Below are 20,730 nucleotides of genomic sequence, written 5' to 3'. Positions count from 1 at the left end.
AGTTAGTTACAAGCTTGGTCCCCCCAAGGGCTTATTCATCAGAGTATCACTGTTTTCCATATATTCTGTTCAGGAAACCTGTATTGCAGTAGGCTTACTAAGAGGCTCCATTAATATTTCTTCAACCCCTTCTATGAGAAGTTGATATTTTCTGAGTCTTATAGAAAGGGACGTGATGATACAACATTTAAGAGTAGTCACCATTTCCTGTTCAGTTCTGTCCCCTTGTTCCCATGTCTGTTTCCCAGCTCCACCCAGAGTCCAGTTCCTAACCTTTTCTGGATAGAAATTGTAGCTCGACTGGTGATTATGGTAGCAGACACTGTGCTAGCACAGTAGAAAGCTGAATTGGACACCACCCCCAATCTTAAACAGCTACTTGCCAATCAACCAGGAAAGAGAGCTAATTAAAATGCAAGTCAAACTGCTGTGGGCTTCCCTTCTACTTCTGTGTTGAGAACAGCAAAGTTTCATAAAGGAGATGATGTTTGGACTGAGCTTTTGAAGCTTCAATTTATGTGTAAAAGATGACAAAGGGACATTTTAAGCAGAAGAGATTTGATCAGGGCAGAGAGAAGGTGCGTGTTTCATGCATGTACATGTGTAAGACTTCTGTACATTATTAGTATTCAAAGTAGTGAAAGAAGACAGTAATGCTTCACGTAATAAGTGCTGTATTCAAAGAAAGGAAAGATTATTTCCATCTAGAAAAGCTTTTTGTCTTACCCTTGTTTCGGGTCTCTGGCCAAGCAACCATGCAAATTTTGTGGATGTTCAATAAATATTTATGAAGTTGAATTGAATTGAAATGCCATTCAAGCTAGATTTTTAATATGGCTAGGATTCAGGCGGTGAAGAGGAAGATAGTGAGTTTGATTAGAGATACCATTTAGATCATCTTGATGTTCTGTACATTGCTTTACTCCTGAAATCAGCAGATTGAGTACCTATGATGTGTCAGATGGTAAGTTAGGATCTAAGGATACATACAACAAAAGCACAGATCATACCCAGTTAGAACCTGTTCTTTTATGACCCACGTTCTTTCTGACATATTTCTAATCCAAGCATCCAAGCTCCTTTTTCTCAGCTTTCCTGAGTATAAAGCAAAGGTAGAACACGGTCCCTGGACAGAAGTAGACAGGCAGCCTGTCTTACCAGCAGGCAGTGTAGAACCCTCACAGGCAGTGTGTGCATGACGCCCTCTGAAGTATTAGCAGCCCATCCTGTTCCTACACAATTAAGATCATCAAGCCAAACATCTCCAGATTGTGCTAGTCTTTTTTTACAACAACAAATTATATTTCAGTGTATTGAAGATATCGTAATATAATTTGTATGCCATACAATTCACCCATTGAAAGTATACAATTCAATGATGTTTAGCACATTTATTGAATTGTGCAACCATCACCATAGTTAATTTTAGAACATTTTCACTGCCCTAAAAAGAAACTCCATACCCATTAGCATTCACTCATCACTTCCCCCAAACCTCCAGCCCTGAGCAACCACTAATCTACTTTCTGTCTCTGTAGATTTGTATTTGGGGGGCATTTCTTCTGTATGTGCATTTACGCATCGATGAACTAGTTTCCAGTTTAGTGCTAAAGTACATGTGGTATTTGTTTTTCCATTCCTATGAAACTTCATTTAGAACAGTGGTTATCAACCTTCCTAATGCTGCGATGTATTTTCATTGTTACAGAGGGGTCGCACCCACAGGTTGAGAAATGCTGACTTAGAAGAATGGTCTCCAGCTCCATCCAGGTTGTTATAAAAGATACTAGATCACCACTGTTTTATGACATAGTAGTGCTCCATGGTATACATATCCCACAGTTTGTGAATCCACTCGTGTACTGATGGTCACTGGGTGATGTCCACATCTTTGCAATTATGATTTGTGCTGCTGTACATTCAAGTGCAAGTGTATTTTTTATATCTTTTTTTCCTTTGGGTAAATACCAAGTAGTGGGAGTGTTAGATCAAATGGTAGGTCTACTTTTAGTTCTTTTTGAGTCTGGTACTCTCTAAAAGAAATCATTTGTAACCAATTTTTTTTTCTGAATTGTGTTTTGTAAAATTATAGTGCATTAGACATGTAGACTATTAAAAAGAGTGTGAGAAATAACTGTCACATGTTTGGTTAAGTTGAAATTGCATACCTGGAAACAGAATAATAGGATTGCTTAGCAAGTCTTAAAGTCACCATCCCTTTTCAGATTGGGGTTTTTCCCCCATCCTGAAACCATGATGTAATTGCAACAGATAGCAAGTTACCTCTCTTTTCTTTGTCCCTTGCCTTCCGGGGTGTGTTCTTACCCAAGTTTTAACCCTCATAAGCTTTTTATGATTATTTGATAGTAAGAAGCTTATGCATGTGAAACTAATGCCAGCGCCGTTCCCTGCAATTTCCCTTACCATTCCCTTACCATTCCCTTACCATTCCCTTAGCAGTCTCCCTTTGGAAGATCGTCCTCCACTTTTGATTCTCCCACGTTACATTTGTAGGACAGCTCCGGGAAGAACTGTAGGAAACTGTAGAAGCAGCCAAACTTTAATGAAAACATGTACATCAGCCTTAACACTATACATTATCGTGTTCAAATCCCCTATTGAAAAAATCTACAGAACTCCTTTTCTGTTTCTTATTCTTTTTTTAATTTTTATTATACCATTCTTTTATTTCTACTGTGGTCCTGTGATTGAATCCCTCAAGTAAGTACTGTATATTTCTCATACTAATTTGGGTTTCTTCTAATGCTATATTGTGCTTAGAAAACAGGATATTCTGCGTTAACCTAGGAGATACAAAGAAAGCAACTAACTATAGAATAATATTCTTTTATATATTACAATCTGTGTGAATGTTAGATGGTAGCTACTTGTGAGTTCCTCTTTAAGGGCTGGGGGGCTTCCTTTGGTGCCATGCCTGCTCTCCAGGCTGTCTCCAGCCACAAGACCTCTTTTTAGGGAGCTGCATGGGGAGGAGCGCCCTCCTCTGGAGAGTGGCAGTAAGGAATATTATTGAGGTGGGTAAGAGCTGGTAGACTGGATTCAAAGGAAGTTTATGAGTATGAAGCCCTCACCTGCAAGTCCTGGGCAGAGGGTGAAATGGCTTCGATCTAGAGAAGAACCCTGGAACACCCAGTTACTAGTCCAGGGATTGTGACCTCACCTACAAAAAGAGCAACCTGAGAAAAGGGTGCATTGTGTCAACAGACTGTAGTCTCGTGCTGGTCCATTCATACCACTGTATTTCACATTATATACTAAAAGCCTCTCTATCGGCTACTGGAGTTACAATCTGTGTGAACTTGGTATCTGGAGTTAATGTAGCAGCCTGGCATATATAACTGTTGATAGAATGGTGTATTACCTTAGTATTTACCCAAAGGAAAAAAGTTAATAAAACAATACTTGAATGTCTATAGCAGCACAAATCACAATTGCAAAGATGTGGACAAAACCCAAGTGTCCATCAATACATGAACAGATTCGTAAAGAACATGGTGATCTAGTATGTTTTGTAACAACCTGGATGGAGCTGGAGACCATTCTTCTAAGGGAAGTCTCAGAAGAAGGAAAACAAACACCGCATGTACTCGGTACTAAATTGGAACTGGTCAATCAGCACTTCAGTGATCAGCTGTGATTCTGTAGGAATTCCCTGAGAAGATGGGAAAAGTGATCAGTTTTCGTTTTCTTCCTCTTAATTTAATTTCCCTTAACAGTAGACATGTTCTGAAAATTAGAACTTAATAATGAATGACATAGTGTAGGCACTCTTCTCTAAAGACACTTGTGCCTGGAAATCAGCATTGAGCTGTTTACCAAATTAAATTAAGCTCCTTTCTCCACCCCCCACCCCCATCCCCCCAGCATTTAAAGCCTTGAACAATCTGGCTGCAACACACCTCCCAGCATTTACTCACACAGCTCCCCTACCCATAACCTACCTTTGCCCATTACCCAAACACAACTTTTACTATATTCCATGATCCCCTGTCTTTGCTTGGAATGCCTCCTTTGAAGGCCATCTCAAATGCCACATTCCCTCATTCCTCCTGATCAGCAAGAGGTGAGTTCTCTCTACCCTCAATTTTCTAAGCTTTACATAGCCTTAGTTTTGTAATAAACTTACAAGGTCACTGAGTATTTGTTTTAAGCTTTTAGCATTAGGAGTTAAGCTTCTTGAGGACTGAAAATGATTGTGTAAGCTGGACTTGATTTTATCTGTTTAATGATACTGATTACTCTTTCTTGGACTTTTATTGGGCAAGAACTAACTCCTTTAGTATTTAGGTATCTATGTATGTAGTTTAGCACTTCTAGTTTTGTTTGTCTGTTTTTTTCCATGTATATTTCTCTGGTCCCAGGACTAAGTTACTTGGTTCTTTAAGAGTAAAATCATATTCATCAATAAGTATTTGTTGGTTTATTGATTTTTTTGTGTGTTGATTAATAAACAAAGTAACATTTCTCTGTGTCACCTACAGATGTGCATTTCTTTAAAGGTGACCTAGAACCACAAAAATTAGATAGGCTCTCATCTTTTCAGATTCTTAACCTGCTACTCACGGTTGTCTTAATTTAAGTCTTTTTTTAAACCCTTCTGTCCATTAAAGTAGAGAGGTAGCATAAACAAGTGTACGAGAATTCCTGAGTGCACATGTGGAGAAGCTGTACTGCTGATACTATGGCTGTATGAAGCTTTCTCTTTTCATGACCCTAATAAGAAAACTGACCCTTACAGAACGGGTTTCATATGTACCTTTGTATCTTGTTTTTTATTTGTAATAAAGGTTTTTTATGTCTCCTTTCCTCCTCTGTCTGGAATGCCAAATTCTAACTTTAGCTCTATTCTCATAGTGCAGCCTGTGGGACATCTCACTGCCAACTTCAGTATCAGACTCGCTAGGAGCCAGTGACATTTTGTACCACACACCATGTCTGCTCCAGCTCCGAGGGCCTCTCCCACTTCCTTCATCCTTGACTCCTGTGTAGAAGCTGAATCTTACTGTACAAAGCAGGAGATGTTAGACAGCTTGTTGTGGTGAAATTTAGGAGCACATTGCCCTGAGAGAAATCACTGGTTTTAGAGAAACAGGGCATGAGACTGAGCACCTGGCACTGCATCATTGATGAGCTGATAAAAAAAAAAAAAATCTTTATCACTAAGATAATTCCTTACTTTCCATTTAAAAACTTTTTTTTCAATTGTCTGAATCTTTTTCTGTATCATTCGTTAGGTTTCAAGTTCTGTATTTTTTTCTTAAAGCATTCATTTGCGAAGTTTAAACCCTGAGAATTATGGGGTAATTATGATTTGGTTAAATAACACAACTCTAAGCAGTCTAGTTAAACGTCTTTGTAGTGTTCTCGTTTTCAGTGCAGAGTTATAATAGTTAATGTCTCTGAAAGTTAATTTTGCAAACACCACATTAAAATATCATGTCCCTTTTGTGTTTTCATTCTGTTATAATCTGCAGTTACTTCTCTGAAATTTACTTTTTAAGAAAAATATTGATATCTAAATCTTAACCAATGGCTACTAAGAGAGAAGAAAATATTCTTCATTCTTCCATGATATTTCCATGCAGAAGCATCTTCAAATCAACTGAGTGCAGTGATTTTAACATGTGATTATTTTTTTCTAGCTTTTAATGTTCTGTGGATTTCCTAATAAAATTCTGATTTAAAGGTAATGTTACTTTTTTTTAAAGTATTCTTGGTTCTTTTGGAAGGCACGTTATAAACAAAGGATGCTGATACCTTTAACTGAAATTTCCTGCAGCCTTATAAGATTCTTCAAAAGACTTTATATCATATGAATTAGTTAAAAAAAAAAAAAGTGGGCATTTATCATATGAAAGACAAATCATGGTTTGACAAGGCCTTTAATTTATCTGCTGATACTCTTAAAAATCCATTTCCTTGAATAATAATTGCTAGCTTATTTTTTTTTTCTATGTAAGAAAGGAGATGAGAATGTCCTTTGACAGCTTGGTGTATGTGTTGAAGGGTAAAGATGGGGTGCTTTTCAGCTCTCTCCATATTCACGTAAGCGTTCTGTCTCTTTCTGCGGGAGTTGAAGTCTTCCTGCTGGCTATTACTCCTTTCCTCTACATGGGATCAGTTTGAAAGCTACTTGCCTTTGAGACTTACTTGCAATCAGAATAAAAGTTTCTGACAATGCCAAGCAGTGGGAAGAAGTAGGAAGCTCAGCTGAAGACCTTGGTAATTCAAAAGAGCAATCTGAGTTGAAGCCAGACTTCTGAACTCTTGATCTTTCAATTTTAGGTCTGTAACTTAGAGCGGGAGTCAGGTAAACAGTGTCCTAAATTCTCTTTAACAGAGTTAAATAATACCGCAGTAGCTAAAGTTATCAAGATGCTGCTCGTGCCAGGAACGTGAAAGATGCCTGTGAAAACAACAGAAAGCTACTAATTTAATCATATCTTTGACAGATTAGAGCAGTGGTTCTCAACCTTCCTAATGCCGGGGTGCATTTTCATTGTTACAAAGGGGTTGCCACCCACAGGTTGAGAGCCCCTGGATTAGAGCAATGCACTTTGACTTTAGGATTTTTCAATTCCTTTAAAATGTTAATCTTTGAAAGCCCTTCACAATTGCTATTTAAACTCTTGAAACCTTATACTTGTGTAGGTAGAAAGGTTTCTGCTAATGTGTTGGAAAGAACACAGCTGTATATTTTGCCGCCTCACTTTCCTCCTAAGTAAGCCCTGGCTTCCCAAAGGGGAATGCTTCCTTCCACGTGGGGCTTGGGCGTGGGTCACAGTTGCAGTTCTGCAGAAACTTCAGTTCAAGGAATAAGGCTGAATACAAAAATCAATCTGGAGCAATTCTCTGATTATTGAGTAAAAACAAAATTCTAATATTAAAGGTATTTTTCACTGTTTCAACTATTGAGGATCACAGGAAATACAGTTATGTTACTGAGTATGTAAATATCAAGACCTATAAAAGAAGTACATGGAAGATCGGGTCAGCAGAAAGGCAGTGTGTGTCCAGGGGGCATCCTACCATATGCAGCCACTGACTAAGGTTTTATCTTATATCACCTAGGGCAAAAGATGTGATGGTTGGAAGAGAGTGCTGGCAAGTGTCTTAGTCACATGAGGATCAGCACCATTGTCTCCTAACGAGTCCAAGTATTGAGTATCAAAAGAGAAGTTAGTGACAGCCTGAGAATTAGAAAATCATCTAATTTTAGAGCTTAGACTATCCAACCCTGACAGTTAGCAGATAAGAATACTGTTGGCCTCGAAGAGTGTGATGACATGTTACAGTTCATTCAAGAAGTGAATTCTCAGATCCATGGGCCAGCACTGCGGTTCTCTGTGTTCTCTGCCCCCTTCCCCATTCTCACTGATGTTTCCTTGAGAGAATAAGCTTTTGTCCGAATCATTTACCTGTAATGATTCCTGTAATGGAATGTATGATTGCATAAATGTGTCCAGCAACTCAAGGCCATCCTGCTTTTCTTCTAACTCTTCAGCAATACCAAGTAAGATTATAGAAAGTGGAAGGTTGTAACTAAATCCCGCAGAGGTAGAGGCATCTCCGTATAATAGTTTTGGCCTGTGAGAAAATCAGATGGGCAATTTGAGTAGCTGCGCAAGTGACAGTGCCGAGCAGAACCCAATATGGCTTGATGTTTTTCCAGCAGATTGTGTTGCATATCTGGAAAAATGCTGGGAGAGTTTTTTTGACAGCAATGAGATCTATATATAGAAAGAGAGAAGAAAATAAGATATATGTGAGAGAGCAATAAGATTATAGAGAGAGATGAGATGCTTATTTTATTTTTATATACATATATACACGATTACGTTCTTAATAAGCACATATACTAAAATATAAATCACAACTTTGGGGTACATTAATGATTTGCCTATACAGCTCAGGATTCTACTATGAATAGGAAAGGTATAACTAAGACTCCTAACATCATTCTAGAAGATTTATGTGTTCTCTTGCAGTTTCTCTTGTAATCACTTACAGAATCATAATCTAGGAAGAAATTCCAAACTTTCTTTTAACCTTTCAATTTTCACTTATAATTTTCTAGAAGCAATATAGAGAAGAAGAATCTTTTTAATCGAAGTTCAGATTAACATTTAAATTCTACTCTGCTGTTTATTAGCTGGATGACTTTTTCAGCCTTGTCCTTAAATCTGTAAAATAGGGTAATAATAACAAAAATACTAACCTCATCAGGAGACTCTGGGGTTCAGAATGCTAAAAATACATATGAAAGCTGTCATAGATTTTACATAAATGGGAATGTTTTTGTTTCTTACATTTCTTATAATATATTCCATAAATTTATTAAGTAATATTAACATTTACTTGAAAAATTTCTTTTAAAAATATCCATTTATTCTGATGTTACGCTACTGTTAAAGTCCTGGGATCTGCGTGAAAATGAGATTATTTGTCTTATTATGCTGTTTGTGATTTCATAGACTTGAACCATATATACCTTCAGATCTTTTGTGTATGAATGTTCATTTTTGAGCTCTGCCTTCTTCCTGCAGTCTTCCAACTGTTCATTTTTTTATTCCTGTCACCAAACTTGTCAGTCTTATGTCATTTTTGATGTGCAACAACTGAAACCGTTTTTAGGGCTATAGATGCAGATACTGCAAAAAACAAAGTTAGTTTCCCTTTTTTTCTACTTATTTCCATATCATTTCCAGAATCCTGTTGACCTTCACACCTGCAGTAGCACTGTGAGCTGCTAGGCTTAGCGTATATCCCATTGTAATTCTTGGTAAACACTACATTCTGCAATTTGGATGCCTTTTACCTGTGTGATGTCATATTTAGCCTTTTGTAGCTTATGTTCACTTTTCTGAAAATTTGGTCTTTAGAATGATTCAAGGTTTATTTAGGCATTTTTTTTAAAGTGTTTACCTCATCACTTCTTCAAAGAATTTGTGGCAACTCTTCTTGTAATGCCTCTCAGTTGGGAATTTGGTAACGTTAAAATGTTATTGCTTTCCAGCCCTTGTTGAGATTCAGCTGCTACCACCTATAGTCCTTCATTCATTAACCAGGCATTTACTGAAACTCACATATGCGAGATACTGTCGTAAATGCATAAATACCAAGGGGACCGAGGCAAATAAGACATAAGTGCTTTTGAAATTTGCCTTCCAATAAGGGACGATAAGCTACAGATCAACTATCTTAGTCTGTTTTGTGCTGCCATAACAGAATACTTCAGACTGAGTAACTTATAATGGACAGAAATTTATTGGCTCATTGTTCTAGAAGCTGGGAAGCCCAAGATCAACGGAGTAGCAAATGCCTTATTGCTGTGCCATTTTATGACAGAAAAGCAAGTAAAAACAAGAAAACAAGGGCCAAACTTGTCCTTTCACTGTGAATCTCATTCCACAAGAATGGCCTTAATCTATTCATGAAGGGCAGAGCCCTCCTGACCCAATCACCTCTTAATGGTCCTACCTCTTAATACTGTCAAAATGGCTATTAAATTTCAACATGAATGGGGGGGGGGACATTTAAACCATAGCATCAACATATATGTTAACAAAATACCAGACATAAAACAGGTTGTGGTGGTGAAGAGTGACTGGAGGGCCACTTCCGATGGCATAACAGAGGACATCTGTGAGGAGATGACACCTAAGCCTTGATGTGAATGGCAAGAGAGAAGTCGCAGAATGAGTTTCCAGATGAAATTGTGTATAGCAGTCCTAATGCAGGAGCAAACCTGGCATAGGAACAAGAGAGCCAATGTAAAAGGAGCTTCCTAAAGGAAGTTAGGCAAAAGAGAGGTGGACAGAGGTCTGGTCACAGGGCAATATAGGCCAGGGAGCGAATTTAGATTTTATAACAGTTTCATAAAAAAATACCGTGATATTCTTAGCAGGGGCAGTATATGGTGTGAATAATGGTAACCTTGATACAATGTGATAAAAGTGAGATTCATGCAAAATAGGTCACATTATTATAAGGGGAGTAAAATAACAACCAAAAAGAATCCGTTTAGCTTTTGATGAAGAATATTCTGATTTGTGGCAGGAGGAGACTTCTAGGACAGTGACAGTGATTCCTGTGTTTTCCCCGGGGGGGGGGGTGGCACCTATTTTGTCAGATCAAGGAGGAAAATCTAGAATTTAAAGAATGAGGGAGTCATCAACAGGGGTAGATACTTTTAAGAAATTGAAACATTTATATCCTCCTCTTCACTGTAAAACTTCTTAACCTTATTAAGAAAACAAGTCTGAATAAACTTTAAAATATTAAAATTGTATCAAATATCTTTTCAGACCACAATGGAACAAAACTAGAAATCAGTAACATAAGGAACTTTGGAAATTAAGTAACCAGAATGACCAGTGGATCAATGAAGAAATTTAAAAGGAAATTTAAAAATTTCTTGAGAAAAATAAAAATGAAAACACAACACACCAAAACCTACTAGGACACACCAAAAGCAGCTCTAAGAGGGAAAAGTAGGAAGGTCTTAGATAAACAACCTAATGTTGCATCTCAAGGAACAAGAAGAAACTAAACCCAAAATTAGTAGAAGGAAATAAGATAAATTAAAATAAATTAAGCAGAAATAAACAGTACAGAGACTTAAAAAAAATTACAAAAGATGGAATAAACAAAAGACAAAATCAACAAATCTTTAGGTATACTAAGAGAAAAAAAGAGAAGTGACTCAAATAAAACCAGAGATGGAAAGTGAGACGTTACAACAGATTCCACGGAAGCACAAAGAATCATAAGAGACTATTATGACTAACTATATGCCAACAGATTACAAAACTAAGAGGAAATGGGTAACTTCCCAGACACTTGCAGCCTACCAAAATGGAATCATGAAGAAATAGAAAACCTGGACAAACCAGTGATAAGAAATAAGATTGAATCAGGAATCAAAATTCTGTCATCAAAGTAAATCCTAAAACTTAATGGCTTCATTGCTGAATTTCACCAAAGATTTAATACTAGTTCTTTTCATAGTATTAAAAAAAAAATTGAAGGAGAGGGAATTCCTCCAAAATCATTTAACAAGGCCAGCATTAACTCTGATACCAAAATAAGACAAGGACATAGCAAAAAAGGAATACTATAAGCCAGTCTCCCTAATGAACATAAATGCAGAAGTTCTCAAGAAAATACTAGAAAACTGAATTCTGTAGCACATTAAGAAGATTATTCACCATGATTAAATTGGATTCATCCCAGTGATGCAAGGATGGTTTGACATACATGAATAAAAAATGTGATAGATCACATTAACAGATTCAAGGGAAAATATGATCATTTTAATAGATAAGGAAAAAGCTTTGGACAAAATTTAATATCCCTTTTATAAAACTCCCAAGAATTAGGCATAGAAGGAACGTATCTTAACACAACAAAGGTCATATGTGACAGACTCATAACTAGCATCATACTGAATGGAGGAAAGTTTAAACTTTTTCTCTAAGATCTGAAACAAGACAAGGATGCCTACTTGTACCATTCCTATTCCACACAGCACTAGAAGTTCTAGCTGGAGCAATTAGACAAGAGAAGGAAATAAAGGGAATTCAAATTGGAAAGGAGGAAATCAAATTGTTCCTGTTTTCAAACTCTAAAGACTACAAAAAAACTGAAGTAATAAACAAATTCAGTGACGTTGCAGGATAAATCAACATTAAAAAGTCAGTAGCATATCTATATGCCAGTAGCAAACTATCTGGAAAAGAAATCCAGGAGGCAATTCCATTTAAAATAACTACAAAAAAGAAAAAAGATACTTAGGAATAAATGTAATAAAGAGTTGAAAGGTCTCTATGATAAAAACCACAAAACATTGGTGAAAGGAATTGAAGAGGACACAAATGGAAATATATCCTGTGTTTATAGATTGGAAGAATCAATATTGTTAAAATATCCCTGTAGATTGAGCATTCCTAATCCAAAAATCTGAAATTCAAAATGCTCTAAAGTTCAAAACTTTGTAGCTTTGACATAATCGTACAAGTGAAAAAATTCCACACCTGACCTTCTGTGACAGGTCACAGTCAAAATGCATTCAAAACCTTGGTTTATGCACAAAATTTTTTAAAATGTTGTATAAAATAACCTGCAGGTTATGTGCATGAGGTTTATATGAAACATAAATAAATCTTATATTTAAATTTCAGTCTCATCTTCTAGATATCTCATTATGTATATGCAAATATTGCAAAATCTGAAAAAATCTGAAATACTTCTGGTCCCAGGCATTTCTGGTAAGGTCTGTTCAACCTATACTATCCAAATTGATTTGTAGATGCCATGCAATGTCTATCAAAATACCAATGACATTCTTTACAGAAATACAAAAAACAATCTCTAAACATGTATAGAACCACAAAAGACCCTAATAGTCAAAAAAAATTTTGAGGAAAAAGAATGAAGCTGGATGTATCACACTGACTTCAAATTATACTACAAAGCTGTAGTAATCTAATCAGCATGGTACTGGTGTGACCAGAGATATATAGATGAATGAGATAAAACAAAGAATAATACAGAAATAAATTCACACACTGATTTTCAACACAAACACCAAGAACACACGTTGGGGAAAGGATAGTGTCTTCAATAAGCAATACTAGGAAAACTGAATATCCACATGCAGACGAATGAAACTCGAGTTCTATCTTTCACAGTATACAAAAATCAACTCAAAATGAATTAAAGATTTAAATGTCAGACTTGAAGTGATAGAAGTAGTAGAAGAAAATATAGGACAAATGCTTCATGACATTGGTCTGGGCAAGGATTTTTTGGATAAGCACAAAAAGCAAAATAGACAAAAGCAAAAACAAAAATAACAAAAGCAAAAATAGACAAATAGGGTTATATCAAAGTAAAAATATTCCTCACAGCAAAGGAAACAATCAACAGAGTGAAGAGATAACCTACATGGAAGGAAATATTTGCAAACTGTGTATCTGCCTTAATATCTAGATTCAGAAAGAACCCAAATAACTCAATAGGGAAAAAAAACTGATTTAAAAATGGCCAAAAGACTTGGCTAGACATTTCTCAAAAGAAACATACAAATAGCTATAGGAATATGACAAAATGCTCAAGATCACTAATCAGGGAAATGCAGAGCAAAACTCAAATGAGATGTCAATTAAAATGACTGTTATCAAAAAGACAAAAATAGCAAATGTTGGTATGGATGTGGAGAAAGGAGAGCTCTTATGTTGGTGGCAATGTATCAATAAATTAGTACAGCCATTGTGGAAAATGATAGAGAAATTCCACAAAAACTTAAAAGTTGAGCTGAGAAAAGGTGGTATATATACACAGGGGAATACTTACTATTCAGCCATAAAAATGAATAAAATCCTATCATTTACTGCAATATACATAAACCTAGTGGACATGTATAAGCCTAGCATAGAAATACAAATACCACGTGGTCTCCCTGAAATGTGGCATCTAAAACAGTTGATCTTATAGTAGTATAGTAGCAGTTACCAGAGGCAGGGAGGGGGAGGACACAAAGGGGAGAGAGTCATCAACTGGTACAAAGTTATAGTTAGATAGGCTTCTATTGCATAGTAGGGTGACTGTGGTTAACGGTATGATAGTGTATGTTTCAGAATAGCTAGAGGCTAGCTAGAGGACAGAGAGTTTAGAATGTTCTTACCACAAAGAAATGATAAGTGATGAGGTGACAGATATGTTAAATACTTTGATTTTATCATTATATCATGTATATAGTTATTAAAACACCACCCTGCACCCCATAAATATGTACAATTAGTATGTTGTTAATTAAGAACAAAAATAAATAGGTGACTCATTTTGAAAGCTGTAATTTTCCATATGCCATGAACAACAAGTTCAATAATATAATGGATAGATTCTATTATATAATATATAAAAATAAATGCATAATAAAATTTAGGAACATTTTAAGAAAAGAAAGAAAATTATTCTACAGATAGTAATACATATTGTAGAACTTTAAATAAGAGTGTGGAATTCTCATGGAGATATTAAAAAAAAAACTTTAAAATGTAGAAAGTAACCTAAATACATGTATTAGGAAGGTAATATATAATATGGACACTTCTTCTAATCAATACATTATCCGTTAAATGGTGGTGATCCACACTTTGCTAGCTTTATCCATGAATAGCTTGGGTAGAAATTAATCCTGGTGAGCTTAAGCAGAGGAAATAAGTATTGGGCAGCTCAGAGGCAATAGACAGCCAAGCTCAGAAGATGACAGAATCAAAGGATTCTAAGATCTGGGAACACAGCCTGACTTGTGCCCCAGGAATTAGATGCTTATGATGACACAATCTGCTGTCTGCACAGAAGTCTAGACCCCACCACTGCCATTGACTAAACTTGATAATAGTCCCTATGTATCCACCCCCTCCACTCAGAGATTCAGGAAAGCTTCAGGGGCAGAGCCCAAGTCCTCGGCCTGTATCCCTCTTGTGGGAGACAGGAAAGGGATACCTTCTCTCCTCTAGCTTCTGTGGTGGGAGGTGGAAGTCTGCAGCATCTCCCCAGGCAGCATGGTGTCCAGTTGCTGGGGAACCAAAAATGACAGATTTCCACAAACATTAGAATGGCTAAAATTAGAACCATACTTAATGTCATAAATCAGAATAAATTCCACGTGGATTCAGAATTGACATATAAAACTTGAGACCATAAAAGTACTTGATGAAAATATGCATGAATGTTTATGTAATTTTGATTTGGGAAAGTTGATAGCCATGATCTAAAAATCAGAGAGCCACTAAAAATATTGGTAGAGAATATTAAATGAGCCAAAAAGGGAATCATGGTCTGTTAATGTAAATGTTTAAAAAAACATGTTTTAGAAATATGAATAGATATAATTATATTTTTAAAGTAGGATCACTTTTTTATATATTCTTTTAAGGACCATATATAGGTGTAGATATATATTCTTATATACAAATCCCCTGGTTCCCCCTAAAAGGATTAGAATGGCATATATCAGAATACTACCAGTGGTTATCTCTGGGTGATGACACTAGAGAGATTATTTTTCTTTCCCTCTCTCCCTATGTTGAAGATTTTCTTTTCTTAAAGCTGTATTTTTTTCCTTAAATTTGATATGTGAATGGTTGGTTGGTTGATTTGGTCTCCATAGATAAATTTTACGGTAAACGTTATAAAAGTGAAAGAAAACTTTAAAGAACAGGTAATGAGGCAATTGTGTCTTGACATTCCCACCTGTGTTTTATAAAAATGACGGTAACATGGCAGTTGGAACTTGCTTCATCTGGTGGCCCCTCTGAAATTACAACTAAATACTAGATGATGACTCTAAGAACGCCCCCCCATCATGATGTTTCTGTTAACTTCCCATGGTTTTTTTTGTATTGATTTGTTTTATTTTGTCTCGTTTTTAAGAGAACCCATCTGCTTGAACTCTCTAGTTGGTATTCAGGGTATTGGTGTCTAAGGGGAAGCCCGATGCAGAGACTCCGGAGATGTCTATTATGGTCTACGTTGCATCCCTGTGTGCTCTTAACTACAAAATAGGAGTTGCCCCAACATTTCCCCTTCTGGCATCCCTGAGATTCCTGGTGTCTTCTCTCTTACTTTGGATTCCTATCTTAGGAAAGGGTGTTCAGCATCTATTTGACATAAGAGACAGAGTGAGTCCTTCCTAGCTAAGGGTGAGTCACAGGCAGACTTCTCACAGAAGCCTTGATGGTAAAGGATAAAGGGATAATCGAGGGATAAAGGATAGTCAAGTCTTTCATCTCCCAGAAAGACTTGATTGTTGGCACATCCCAGGAACAGACCAAGAGATCCAGGGACAGCAGAGAAAGAAAGACCATAAAAATGGCCACTTGTTCCCTTTGTTGCCACTCAGTTGCTTTTCTTTCTTGTAGGAGAAAAAGAATCATCTGGCTGTGAATTTCTTTTCCTCAGTGCCATTAGCCTGTAAGACGATGTAAATCAGTAAACATGGTCTTGCCAGGATTTTCTTGTTGAACTGGTCATAGTCTAAGAGTTCTTCATATGAAAAAAGAAAAACCCTTTTCTTCTGCTCACTTCAGTGAGGGGACTCATTGAACATTGCTGTCATGTTCATCTCTCACCATAAACACCATGACTCTGAATTTCTGTTAAGTGTCAGAGCGTCTGTGCCTTTGTATTTCATGGGAACTCCGTTGCTCTAGCCCAGAATTAAATTGGTATGCAATTGTTCAGTGTATTAGATGGCTTATTTGTACAGTTTTCATCCTAGTGATTTTGCAAGGTGAGTATCAAACAGCGTGGGCAAATGTGTATTTTTTGAGCTAAACATTTCACGGTAGCTTCTTCCCCTTAAATTTGTTTTGGTGACTTGAAGCAGGTCGTCGTTAGACAGAAGAAGCAATATATTCCTTTTCTTTGGCAGAAATTAAAAATTATGCTTACCCTGGTGTCCTTGGCATTATGTTAATAGTATGAGGTTCTGTTCATTGGTCGTGGAACCTGATGATACTATAGTGTGGGCAGTGTAAAACATGTACACAGTGGTTAGGAATGGGGAATTGGCAGGAGCTGCAGTGTTGAGGCACAGTCCCGTCCCTCTGGACAGGAGGTCCAGACAAGGAGGTGTAAGTGCAGTGATGAGAGGGACACACGTGGCCAGGAGGGCTCTGATGGGCGTGATGACGGCAGCTGAACACGTGATCCCCTTCCTGCTTAGCGGTCCTCCATCACATCTGGGTCCAGTGAAACTCACACCGGGCCTTTTCTTGTCTCTTCGCAGGAGCCGCCTATTGCCAGTTCATGGACATGCTCTTTCCAGGCTGCATTAGTTTGAAGAAAGTAAAATTTCAGGCAAAGTTGGAACATGAGTATATTCACAACTTTAAACTTCTGCAAGCATCATTTAAGCGAATGAATGTTGATAAGGTAGGAGACTCACTTTTACCTCCATAAAATACGTTGTCTTTCCTTAAAATTGTTTTTGTGCAGGAATCCAAAAATCTAGAAATATACTGATGGAATACATAGTAATAGCTCAGTAGTAGGACAGACTCTCTACACAGCTTAAAGCATCAACCCTGACTTCCCATATTTCTACAAGGTTTTTGTTTCGGGATATTTTCTAAATTTGTAGCCATGGGATGAAAAACTCTTAACAGGCATCACAAATGTTCAAATGTTGTTATTCTGTTTTAGCATTGCAGATGAGAAACGTTTATGTTTACCAGATGCCACTGTGGTTCTTTGTGTATTTCCCTCCCCCTTTGGAGAATTCCGTGTTCTGCAGATACAGCATGGGTTGGAACGATAGCTTCATGACTTGAGCAAGTTATTTAGATTTTTTGAGACTGGATTTACCCATCATAAAATGGGACTAAAGCCTCCTCACTTATGGTGACAAAGTTGAACTGAGAGAAAATATCCAGCATAGGGTATGCGCTCAGATTCTCACGATCCAGAATTACCTTTTATTCCTCCTTGGAATTATTATAATTTTGCCCTAGAGTGATATGTGTACAAATGGAGTGAGGCCTGGAGTTCTTTTCCCCTCATTAAGAGACTATTGCTAAAACCCACTAAATCTCTTTCTGCATGTCTAGTGCTATTCAAATACTTCTGTTAAATATGTATTTGAATAGCACTAGACATGCAGAATGTATTCCTTGTTTAGGATGTGTCTCTTAGCATGAATAAGCCTGGAAAGAAATGAATTTTGAATACGGGAAGAGAGACAAACCAGCAGGAGAGAAATGGAAAACCTTTCTTTGCATAAATAGTAGTAATAGTCTATGGAAATAAAAAAAAATGTTGGGTTATAAGAGGTAGAAGTTAAAAGAAAGAAAAATATGGTGACCTGTATTTTAAGTTGTTGCATTTAATATCTTCCAAAATAAAGGCATTATTATCGAAGTAATACTAATGAAAATCTTGGCTTTTTATTTCCTCTGAGTTTTTATTTCAAAACATGCATTCTCTTTACCACCTTAAGCCTTTGAATTCCTTTCAACTGTATGTCCTTTGCTATGGTTAAACAAGAGCTGTATAGGAGGGTATTCATTTTTCTATACATACTTCTGGATTGAAAAGAAAAACACCTTTTCCTGGTTTTTTGATGTAAGTTGCTATGCCTTAGATTGGTGGGCTCCATATCTCTCTAGAAGTATACACACACAAAATGGGTGAGCAGTTCAGAATGTCACCGTGGAAAGAGACAGGCCTAGATGGCCCTTCTTAGCCTCTCCAGCTTTAGCGTGCTGCGGTCTGATCAGAAGTCCTGAGAGACAGTGTTCAATACCCTCATTTATGGCTGTCACACCCTAATGATGTGATGGAAGGTTCTGGACAAAGCTTTGCTTGACACCTCAGATTTGAATTTATGCCCCTGAAATTTGCATTTCAACAGGGAATACAAAATTAAGTCAACAGAAATAAAATGCCTCTTTTAACAGCTAATACACCATCATCATCTAGAACAGTGGTTCTCAACCTTCCTAACACCGCCATGTATTTTCATTGTTGCAGAGGGGTCGCGGCCCACAGGTTGAGGACCGCTGATCTAGAACTGTTTATAAATTTTCACATGTGTAATAGACAAAATACAGTCGTATGTTAATTAAAGGGCCCTATGTTCTCAGAAGCCACTAAGAAGTCACATTCTAACAAATGATCAGTATCAACATAAACAAAAAGTGAAAACTCTGAAGGCATGAAGGTAAATCCAGTGTACAGGGAAAAGTCACGGCAGGGCGCACATTACAGGGTCTTCCTTGTTAGCGGACTTCCCTGGAGCTGGGGGAGCGAGAGCAGAGAAGTATCAACTGAGATCTCTGTTACCAGGAGAGCCTTCGTGGAAAATGTGGTCTCCACCAGACGTTTGCTTCTCTTTGTTTTGTTCTGTATTTGGCTTAGTTTTTATTTTAGCTACATAAAAAGCATTTGTGAGGAAAAACATATTTCTCATGATTTAATTTAACGGATGGCCTGATACGCGTCAGTTGATTTTTGTCTTCCAAGATGTCATTGATATGTAAGATCTTTCCACATTTTTCAAAGTGGCCCTGTTGACACATGTTAGGCTACCCGTGATAGACAGCTCCTCAGGTGGCAAAGCCTGGCTGGAAGTTTGATTTCTGCAGCTTCTGTTCCCACAGCAAAGCCGTGTGCTTAATGATTCATGTGCCTGCGCACTCACGTACCAGTCAGACTCACACCCTAGCTTTGTAACTCTCTTGTAGTTCACATTCAACCCGTGTTTCCACCCAAAGACATAGAGCGTAAGAATCCAGTAATGCCATACTGTGGATAGGTTAGGTTCCTTTCCATCTCCCTTCAAAAAACAGTGGCCCGCTGAGTTAAAGTGAAGCAGTTGAAACCTTTTTTCCTTGCCCTAATTCCGAAGGTTCCTGTAAAACCCCTGTAGGGAATATTGCCTGACTCTTTAGGTTGCGGCAGGAGAGCGTACCCTGTGAAAGGCTGAGCTTCCTGTCTTGGAAGTTGGGGTGACTGCTGTGTGTCTCCTCCTCCTCAGAGCTCCCCGTAGCCCCTTAGTCAGCCTCCATTTCTTTTCCTCTCCCCTCCCTGGCACAGAGCTGTGTTTCTGGATAACCCGTGAATTCATGGGCCCTATATCATGGTTAGTCATTTTCGTATTTGTCTCTATATATTACAAATAAGCTCCAGGAAAGCTCATTTTGTCCTGAATATTAAATTAGTACCTGTTTTCATTTATTTAAACCTTATTCCTCTGTGCTTTCTAGTAGCTATAATCTTTAGAAGAGTTTATCCCAACACAACTGGGCCAAGTGTTACCAAAAAATAAGAAAAGTTTATTAATCTTGAAACAATACAACATCCCAGACCTCTGTTTTTGTGGGGAGATGATTTGACAAAAATATACAGTGAAGGAGACCAGCCCCTCTTGACAGCTATAGGGGTATTCCTCCTTTTGTCTGGTTTACTCAGAAGTATTAAATATTCCAAGATAACCAACAGTGATGTTTTGATTTAGTTCTTCTTTGATATAATGAAAAATTATATTCATAAGACAAATGTATATTCTAGAGTACCGCTGGGTAAGCAGCTAGGGGAGAGGTCAGTGGTCATGATTGCAGACATGTAGGAAATAGATTTAGGGAATGCTTCAGTTGTGTCAAACACAAACCTGAGGCTCCTAAGTCACACAGTGATTTTCTATTGCAGGTGATTCCAGTGGAGAAGCTAGTGAAAGGACGTTTCCAAGACAACCTGGATTTTATTCAGTGGTTTAAGAAATTCTATGATGCTAACTACGACGGGAAGGAGTATGATCCCGTTGAGGCGCGACAAGGGCAAGATGCAATTCCTCCCCCCGACCCTGGTGAACAGATCTTCAACCTGCCAAAAAAGTCTCACCACGCAAACTCCCCCACAGCAGGTATTGTCGCAATGAAATCACCAAGTCACTTTCATTTTAGAAGATAGCTTGGACCCTCCTGTGCTTTGCTATGAGGTTGATTCTTCCCAGCAGTCAGTATTTTAATGCCTTTGAATGGTTTTTATTGTTTTCTGTGCAACCACATTTAATCGTCCTATGATCCATTTGCTCATTAATCTAACAATCCTGATTTAAATGATTAAAAAAGCAGATGTAGGCTTGGCGCCTGTAGCTCAACCGGCTAAGGCGCCAGCCGCGTGAACCTAAGGTGGCGGGTT

The 20,730-nt window shown here is 37.5% G+C and overlaps 1 protein-coding gene across 1 annotated transcript in view; it reads left to right on the top strand.

Moving 5' to 3' along the window:
- The window catches only part of MAPRE2 (microtubule associated protein RP/EB family member 2), a 94,860-nt gene that overhangs the window by 35,644 nt on the left and 38,486 nt on the right, over positions 1-20,730 (top strand). The window contains exons 2-3 of the mRNA XM_003784743.3: positions 16,820-16,965; positions 20,239-20,452. Coding sequence (XP_003784791.1) covers positions 16,820-16,965; positions 20,239-20,452 — 360 coding nt within the window. The remainder of the gene's footprint in view (positions 1-16,819; positions 16,966-20,238; positions 20,453-20,730) is intronic.

Source organism: Otolemur garnettii, unplaced genomic scaffold (genome assembly GCF_000181295.1).
Source record: "Otolemur garnettii isolate 467f Iridium unplaced genomic scaffold, OtoGar3 scaffold00012, whole genome shotgun sequence".
NCBI lineage: Eukaryota > Metazoa > Chordata > Mammalia > Primates > Galagidae > Otolemur > Otolemur garnettii.
Note: the sequence above shows the minus strand (reverse complement) of the source record. Positions and strands in the feature narration are given on the sequence as shown.